Consider the following 9,196-nt stretch of genomic DNA (forward strand, 5'->3'; position numbering starts at 1 on the left):
TAATCTATGAAAGTTCAGGGTGACCACAAAATCACCAGGTGACCACGGCTGTGAGTAGCCAGACCGTTGTCATGTGATGATGTCATCTGAAGTTCGTGAGCCTCGGATCCTGCCCGAGCCCCAGCCCTCATCCTTATTATGGGATATGCATGGTGATGGTATCACTGTGGAATAGTATCCTGAGACCGTCGCCTGAGTTCCTCATCAAAGATACTCCATTTTTAAACATTTTGTCTTAACCAATCTGGGTCTCTGGTCCAGGACCTGGTCCTGGGCCTGGGGCTGGACCTTGTGCTGGACCTGGACCTGGTGCTGGACCTGGACCTGCCGTTGGCCTGGTGGCTGGCCTTGGGGGTCGTAGGATGGACCCGGGCGTCCGAAAACAATAGAGGCTTTGTGTGTGTGGTAGCACAGCCACTTCATTAGTGGAGGCTCCACCTCTCCCTCCTCCCCCACATCACATCAGTCTCTCCCCCACACACTCCCCCCTTCGCCGGGACACTCGGAGGCAGACTCCGCTCTGAGAGGAAGCTGAGACCCAGCGCTCACCCAGACGGACGTGGGGACGGCGCCGATGATGGGGTTTCCCCGCTAAACAGAGAGAGGGAGACAGACAAACAGAGAGCGAGAGAGACAGAGAGAGAGAGAGAGAGAGAGACAGGTTTAATCTGCTGTGTCATTGTTTTGCTCTTGGACTGTGAAGGCTGTGTGAGGTAAGCTCCTTCTTGTCTCGGATCCTGATCTGGTGTCACTTAGAGATGGTGTCATATTGGAACATGTAGTTTGTATGATGATGATGATGACGACGACGACGACGAGGAGGAGGTGTGTGTGTGTGTGTGTGTGTGTGTGTGTGTGTGTGTGTGTGTGTGTGTGTGTGTGTGTGTGTGTGTGTGTGTGTGTGTGTGTGTGTGTGTGTGTGTGTGTGTGTGTGTGTGTGTGTGTGTGTGTGTGTGGTGGATTGGGGGCGGGGGGGTGTTGCCTCAGCTGTGTTGAGCAAATTATCAATATCATTAGCATCTATATGTTCCACCCCCCCCCGGGGACGGTTCAGCTCGGGGAGTGTGTGTGTGTGTGTGTGTGTGTGTGTGTGTGTGTGTGTGTGTGTGTGTGTGTGTGTGTGTGTGTGTGTGTGTGTGTGTGTGTGTGTGTCAGGTTTAGATTCAGGTGTAAGCGTCATAATCAAACTTTTCTCATGGACGTAGAGAGTGATTCGTGCAGCGGTGTTGAAAGGTGCTGAGAGGCTGGATGCTGCTTGTGGGCAGCGCAGGAGCCTTTGGGTAACCACGGTAACCAGGGGTCACCCAGAACCCTGCAAGCCCCACAGCTCTATTAGAAACGTCTCCTTCTGATCCACTCGTTTGTTGTTGTTGTTGTTGTTGTTGTTGTTGTTGTTGTCGTCGTCCTCGGTGCCTGGAGGTGGTGGAGACAGTTTGTTGCTGAATGTTCTTCCAAATCGACCGTTTACTGAGCACAACTGGCTGCGCCGCCTCAGCCAGTTCACCATGGCTGCCTCCGTTCACCGGGGCGTGTGGTGGACCACGCCAACAGCTATGGAGGGGGGGCAGGATACAGAGGAGCACATGACGCAAAATACCTGGAATTGCTGTTTGTTATGAAGTACCTGATAAAGATAAGGAAATGTATTTAACAACATAATCTTAGGGATTACCACTTTAATTTCCACCGGCCAAATAGAACCAACGTGGTGGTGTTGTGTTGTGGTGGTGGTGGTGTATGAGTGTTGTGGTGGTGGTGTGGTGGTGTTGTGGCGTGGTGGTGTTGTGGCGTGGTGTTGTGGTGGTGGTGGCGTGGCGTTGTTGTGGCATGGTGTTGCGGTGGTGTTGTGGCGTGGTTTTCCTCCTTCAGCTGCTCTAGTGGGAAAAGTGGATAAATGACTTAAATTGACCGTGGAGGGATCTGGCTCAGTGCCGCCGGCTCCCTCCGTCCAGGCCTGCACCGCTTCCCCTCCCTCCGTCCAGGCCTGCACCGCTTCCCCTCCCTCCGTCCAGGCCTGCACCGCTTCCCCTCCCTCCGTCCAGGCCTGCACCGCTTCCCCTCCCTCCGTCCAGGCCTGCACCGCTTCCCCTCCCTCCGTCCAGGCCTGCATCGCTTCCCCTCCCTCCGCCGGGACCCGCAGCCACAAAACCAAATGAAAAGCCACGGTCCGTCGGCTGAGCTGCAAAAAAAACAAATGAGAACTTTCAAACAGATGTTGTGTCGCGGTGACAGCTCTTCCACTTCCTAACCACCACCACCTAAGCTCCGGTGTTTTTATGTAATTCGATTTTTTTTTTAATGGAACAGTGTAAGAATGTTGTCTGAACTGACTTCATTGTGATGTCACAAGGAGGCTTTCCTCACTGCTTGGCTTGGAACGCACCAGATGTCGAAGCCTCTTTTCACGCTTTGCTTTCTTCTCTCCACAGAATGAAGCTCTGAGCCACCGTCGCTGTCATGGCTGTGCAGACCGGCATCCAGGTACCAACCAGCTTTTCAAGTCTCTACCGGTGGATAGTGGATGCTGGGTGGAGGTAGTGGACGCTGGGTGGAGGTAGTGGACGCTGGGTGGAGGTGATGGAGGTGGTGGACGCTGGGTGAAGGTAGTGGACGCTGGGCAGAGGTAGTTGGACGCTGGGTGGAGGTGGTGGACGCTGGGTGGGGTCCAGATCCCCTGTGCTCCATGACCCAAGCACAGCGCTGAGGGTGGTTGACGGAGGAGGATTTGCAGCTGTTAAATGTTTGTCTTTGTCACGTTTCTCTGAAGCTTCCATTTCAACTTGTTTCTTCTCAGCGCTTTACGTTGTTCGACGAATGAAAATGAAACAATACGAATGAAAAATAACAACACCAACACCAACAACACCACCACCACCACCACCACACCCAAACAGATAAGAGCGTTAGCAAAACCAGACTTTAAATAATAGACAACAAGTTACTTATATCACTACTTCTAAGTTACTCACTGAAGTGAGCGCAGGGTGTTATTTTTGGGGGACGCTGGTAGTAAAAGGAAAATGAGCTGCAGCTCCAGTCAGAGCCAAACAAAGCAAATAAAAACTATAGATGTGTTTTCATTTACTCCGTTTCCTGCTGCTGCTCCGCTGTGGAGCAGGTCGCTCCTCAAGGAATCCCGCCCGTGTTCTCACGGTCACGGCGGCGGCGGACGCCCACGGGGTCCGTGAGCCGGCGGTTGGAAACCTCTGCGCTAGAGGACGTCCTGGCGGCGATGTTGGTGTTTACCTCCACCCTTCATCACCACATCAGTAGAATTACCGGACGTGGTGGTGAGAGGTGCACGGCCAAACCCAATATTTCTGTGTGCTGACTGTGCAGCAAACTGAATGAACTTCCTTGGAACTTTGTTGTTGTTTTTATTTGTTTGTAATGTCTGACGTCCTGCTGCCCTCCCGCGGCGTGACGACGCGAGGAGGTCAAACGGCACAAAACTCTGGACGGAGACGGCTCCAGGAGTGAACTCCGTCCATGACTTCAACGCCACCCGGTTATTTTTGTGGTCATGCCTGGATGGAGGTGCAGGTCGTAGCTGAGAACCGCTTCCCAACCTGCCTCCATCAGTGTTGGGGGAGAGGACAGAAGTCAAGTCCTTCTCCATGTTTTTGGCTTCACAGCAGCAGCTTCACGGGAGCTTCCTTTGACCTTCATGGGAGCTTCCTTTGACCTTCTTGTGACCTTCGTGGGCTGGTCTGGTTCCTGCTGCAGGTGTAGCTCCTCAGGTTTTGTAATCCAGGATTAGATGATGTGTTGGACATTGTGTTCAGATCTGAATCAACAAACAAAGCAGTTTTCCACAGAAGTGATGTAGTAACAGTAGGAGACGGAGGTTCCTCAAACTCCTCCCACACGTGATGTTCACTCTGAGCAGATCAGTGGTTGAGGTGTGTGTGTGTGTGTGTGTGTGTGTGTGTGTGTGTGTGTGTGTGTGTGTGTGTGTGTGTGTGTGTGTGTGTGTGTGTGTGTGTGTGTGTGTGTGTGTGTGGTTAAGTAATAACCCCCCCCCCCCCCCCCCCCCCGGCATGTCGATCTATTCTAATCAGCAGGCTGCAGCTTATGTAACTTGTAAACATTCCGCTGTGATGCTTTATTTCCTAATTAGGTGTGTGTGTGTGTGTGTGTGGTGTTTGTCCTTTCTCCAATATCCAGGACAAACCCCAGCTCTGTCTCTTTGGCCAATGCAGAGTTCCAAAGGTCGCTCTATTGAGGTCATGGTTTTGGGGGAAAAAATATAAAACTTTCCTTGAGCCAATGAAAAGCTCTGTCTCTCTCTCTCCATCTTGAGGAAACAGTGTTTTATTATAACAGCCGTTATGTCCTCCACCCACCGGGCCCCAAAGAATGTTTCCTCTCCAGAGGATGAACAACGCCCGACCCTGTTTCCAGCAACAATATCTGCCACACACACGCACACACACGCACACACACGCACACACACGCACACACACGCACACACAAACACACACACACGCACATACACACACGCACATACACACGCACATACACACACACGCACACGCACATACACACACACTTACACACACACACACACACACACGCACATCCACACACGCACATACACACACACACACACACGCACATACACACACGCACATACACACACACTTACACACACGCATACACACGCACATACACACACACACATACACACACACACACACACACGCACATACACACACGCATACACACACACACTTACACACACACACACACAACCATACACACACACACACGCACACGCACATACACACACGCACACACACACACACACACTTACACACACGCATACACACACACATACACACACACACACACGCACATACACACACACACATACACACACACTTACACACACGCACACAACCATACACACACACACACACGCACACGCACATACACACACACACACACTTACACACACACACACACAACCATACACACACATACACACACACACACTCACAACCATACACACACATACACACACACACACTTACACACACACACACAACCATACACACACATACACACACACACACACACTTACACACACACACACACACACACACACACACACACGCACATACACACACGCACATACACACACACTTACACACACGCACACACACGCACACACACACACACACACACACACGCACATACACACACACTTACACACACACACACACACACGCACATACACACACACACACACACACACACACACACACACAACCATATACACACACACGCACACACGCTGTCCAATTAAAGGCGGTGGCTTAAGAAGCAGACGTGGTGATTGGGCGATGCACAGAGCCAGTTGCACAAAACATGGAGGAGCCTGAAGGAGCAGATGTTGTGGTGTTGCTGGAATCCAGTGTTGGGTCCTCGCGGGGACATTTGGGGACGTTGAAGGACGTTTGGGGGATGTTGGAGGACGTTTGGGGGACGTTTGGGGGGACGTTGGAGGACGTTTGGGCGACGTTTGGGGGGACGTTGGAGGATGTTTGGGGGGACGTTGGAGGATGTTTGGGGGGACGTTGGAGGATGTTTGGGGGGACGTTGGAGGATGTTTGGGGGGACATGTTTGGGGGGACATTGGAGGACGTTTGGGGGACGTTTAAGGGGACATTGGAGGATTTTTGGGTGGACGTTGGATGACGTATATTGAATCGTAATATTTAATATTTATTATTTTTCTACCACACGTTCTGCCTCCATCTTCCACCTCGGTGGATTTTTTTTATTTATCTCAATTTGCCACATTGATGGATATTGATCCCAAAAGCCGAAATCAAATCAAAAGTCAAAATCAAAGTTGCACATTGACTTTTGCCCAATTAGGTTTTCCGCCATTTTTCAATATCCGGGGGGGGGGATACATTTGTCCAATTTCAAGCGTTCCTCGGACTCCTGTTGTTCAAGGTCATGGAAGAGTTCCTGTGAACAGGGGGTTTTCCTTCGTCCGTTTCGTGCCGTCGTTGTGTCGCTGTGAAGTGTCCAGTTGTTGTGGATGCTGGAGGAGCTGCTGGCATCTCAATGCCATTATAAAACGATAAACTAATAACTCACGGCGCGATTGGCCAAGTGCCGCAATGAAAGCTGCTGCGCTCTTTATTATTCATTGTTTATAACCTTGAAGGAGCTTCTAGTCACAGTGGTTTGAAACATGCTCAGAATGAGATAAGATCATTATTTTTTTTTTTTATTTACCCTTAAGGAAATCTTTGCCAACACTAGTTCAAGAAAACGCACACGGGGGAAGAATAGCAGTAATTCACCAAGTAATAATAATAAAAATAGTATAAGAACACGTGATAAAGCGGTAAAGTGGTAAAGTGAATTAGATGTTCTTATTTTTCAAACACGAGGGAAATGCAAAGTGATTTACACGAGACATAAAGGACATTGTAATGATTCAAAAAAAACAAACAAACAAGGCCTACACACTTAAACACAGCAGGAGTCGAACTCGCAACCACTTTGGTCACTCGGACTGTTCGATTAACCTTGTAGAAAAGCCTTCTTAGACTTTGTCATTTGCTTTTGAAAAGAGGAATGTTTCGGGCCTGGATTTAAAGTATATAACGATGGTAATAATGATAATATTAATAATGATGATGATGATGATGATGGTAATAATGATAATAATAATAATAATGATGATGATGGTAATAATGTTAATAATGATAATGATGATGATGACAATGGTGGTGGTGATGATGATGAAGATGATCTTCTGTCCAGGTTTGGTTCGGGGAGAAGTTCGATGCCCCGCTCCCCAGCCCCAGGAGCCCGCGCAGCCCGCTGGCCCAGCGCCACGGCCCGGGCCTGGCCGACGTCTTCCAGTACGACCAGTGGCTGGCAGTGCGGCACGAGGCCACGCTGCTGCCCATGCAGGAGGACCTGGCCATCTGGCTCAGCGGCATGCTGGGTAAGAAGCCACCGAAGCCACCGGCCCTGGCGCCATCCTGACCACGCTGATTCAACCCAGGAACGGCAAGATCCATCGACCGATCTGGTTTAAAATTTAAAATAAAAAGGTTCAAGTCGATGAAAAGAGTTAAAAAAAAAATGAATGACGGCACTTCCTGTCACTCACGTGAGAACAGGAAGTTCCTCAACAACACGTCCACGTGAGGATCCTCCTGGGAAACCCCCCACCGGCACAAAGACCCCGAGCAGGACGGGAAGTCCCTCGGCCCTCGGCTTTCATCCCCGAGCTTTTTGTTCCGAGTCGGACACAATGGATCCTGGAAACCGGAGTCGACGGGAAAAAAGCGTTTTCCATTGTTGTTCAAACGGAGCAAAGAAGAAGAAGGTGAAGAAGAGGAAGAACAAGGTGAAGAAGAAGAAGAAGAAGAAGGTGAAGAAGAAGGGGAAGAAAAGGAAGAAGGTGAAGAAGAAGAAGCCGACCCCATGGTGGCGTCCCACAGGGGGTGGTTCTAGAGCCTGCTCTTATTCCACAACATGGATGGTCTTGTGAGTTGTGTCGCCGTGGTAACTGGTTTCTGGTTTTTGTGGTGGTGTAATGTGAGCTGCAGGTTCAACCCGTCGGCCTTTTGTCTGGAGGACAAAAGTCATAGAGGTTCAACCAGCGTGGCCCTGGGAGCCCTCGGGGGGGCCCCTGCTAAACGGGATCAGGTTTCATTGAGTGGGAGTTGGATGAGCGTTGGGGAAGAAGGAATAATATCTTATAAAACATCCCAAAATACTGATTTAAGGTCAGTTCCAGAGCCTCAGAGGTGTTGAGCTGTTGGTGATGGTTGCTCAGTATGTGTTGGCTTTTTGGGAGGTGGGGGAGGGGGGTTGCTCAGCTTCTGTGGTGGTCATTGGAACAGGAAGTGGTGGTGGACCACGCCCTGGAAGAACGTTCACACTGCTGCTGTGTGTCCAGGGCAGGAGGTGCGAGCCCAGTTCTTCATGGAGGAGCTCAACAACGGCGTGCGGCTGTGTCAGCTGATCAGCGTCCTGCAGGAGAAGGTGGCCCGGAACGCCCCGCCCCAGCTCAGCGCCGTGAGTCAGCCACGGCCCCAGCAGGCCCCCAACACGCCACAAACACTCCCCCAACACGCCACAAACACTCCCCCAACACGCCACAAACACTCCCCCAACACGCCACAAACACTCCCCCAACACGCCACAAACACTCCCCCAACACGCCACAAACACTCCCCCAACACGCCACAAACACTCCCCCAACACGCCACAAACACTCCCCCAACACGCCACAAACACTCCCCCAACACGCCACAAACACTCCCCCAACACGCCACAAACACTCCCCCAATACTCCCTAAACATGCTTCAAACACTCCTCAAACATTCCCCAAACACGCCCCAAACACTCCCCCAACACTCCCCAAACATGCTTCAAACACGCCCCAAACACGCCTCAAGAGTTCGAGTTCAGTACTTCCTTGGGTACTTCTAGGACTCCTTCTACTACTAGAAGTAGTACTAGTTCTAGTACAAGTACTAACTTCTCCATTAATAACTAGTAATAACTTCTCAATCGAGTGGAACAAAGAAATGTTCAGATTTTGATCAAGTTGTAAACGCTTCACTGATAATCTCATCAATACAAGTGTGTGTGTGTGTGTGTGTGTTAGTTATGAATCATCAACAGTGTTTTGTCGCTCCAGACTTGACGTGACGGTAAAGAAGCGTTAATGCGTCCAAACAATTGTGCCGTTAAAGCTCATGAGCGTCACCGTCTCCGCGGCGTTGACGTCCCTGCTGAAGACTTTTACTCAAGCAGTGTCTAATGAGTGACTTTCACTTTTACCAGAGGAGTGTTTTACTACGACATCTCCACTTTTACCCAAGTGCGGCTTTCCACGACTCCTTCCACCGCTGCTATTGAACGTTCATGGAATAATCCCGTCACCGCAGTTAAAGCAGCAACAACAAGTAACAACCGGTAACAACCAGTAACAACCAGTTACAACCAGTTCCTCAGCAGGTTCCAAATAAGTTGTGTTTCAATGTAGTTGTGAGAACCTTGTTTTGCGCCTCCTTATTGGCGAGAGCTAAAAAGCAGGAGTCTGTGCGTCTGCGGTGCTTCGGGATGGGAGTGTTCTTGCGGCCGGTTTGTGTCCTGACGCTCAAGCTCCTCCTCCTCCTCCTCATCCTCAGCTTTTCCCGCTGAGGA

General features: G+C 50.5%; 1 protein-coding gene across 1 annotated transcript in view; it reads left to right on the top strand.

Moving 5' to 3' along the window:
• Positions 1 to 557: 557 nt before the first annotated feature.
• gas2l3 (growth arrest-specific 2 like 3) overlaps positions 558 to 9,196 on the top strand; it is a 16,038-nt gene continuing 7,399 nt past the window's right edge. Inside the window, exons 1-5 of the mRNA XM_080022304.1 lie at positions 558 to 713; positions 2,430 to 2,481; positions 6,790 to 6,976; positions 7,940 to 8,058; positions 9,181 to 9,196. The exon at positions 9,181 to 9,196 is cut by the window's right edge and continues 126 nt beyond it. Of these exons, the coding sequence (XP_079878430.1) occupies positions 2,458 to 2,481; positions 6,790 to 6,976; positions 7,940 to 8,058; positions 9,181 to 9,196 (346 nt within the window). The 5' untranslated portion in view covers positions 558 to 713; positions 2,430 to 2,457. The remainder of the gene's footprint in view (positions 714 to 2,429; positions 2,482 to 6,789; positions 6,977 to 7,939; positions 8,059 to 9,180) is intronic.

This window comes from Zeus faber, assembly GCF_960531495.2.
Source record: "Zeus faber genome assembly, chromosome: 21".
In the NCBI taxonomy this organism is placed as follows: Eukaryota; Metazoa; Chordata; class Actinopteri; order Zeiformes; family Zeidae; genus Zeus; species Zeus faber.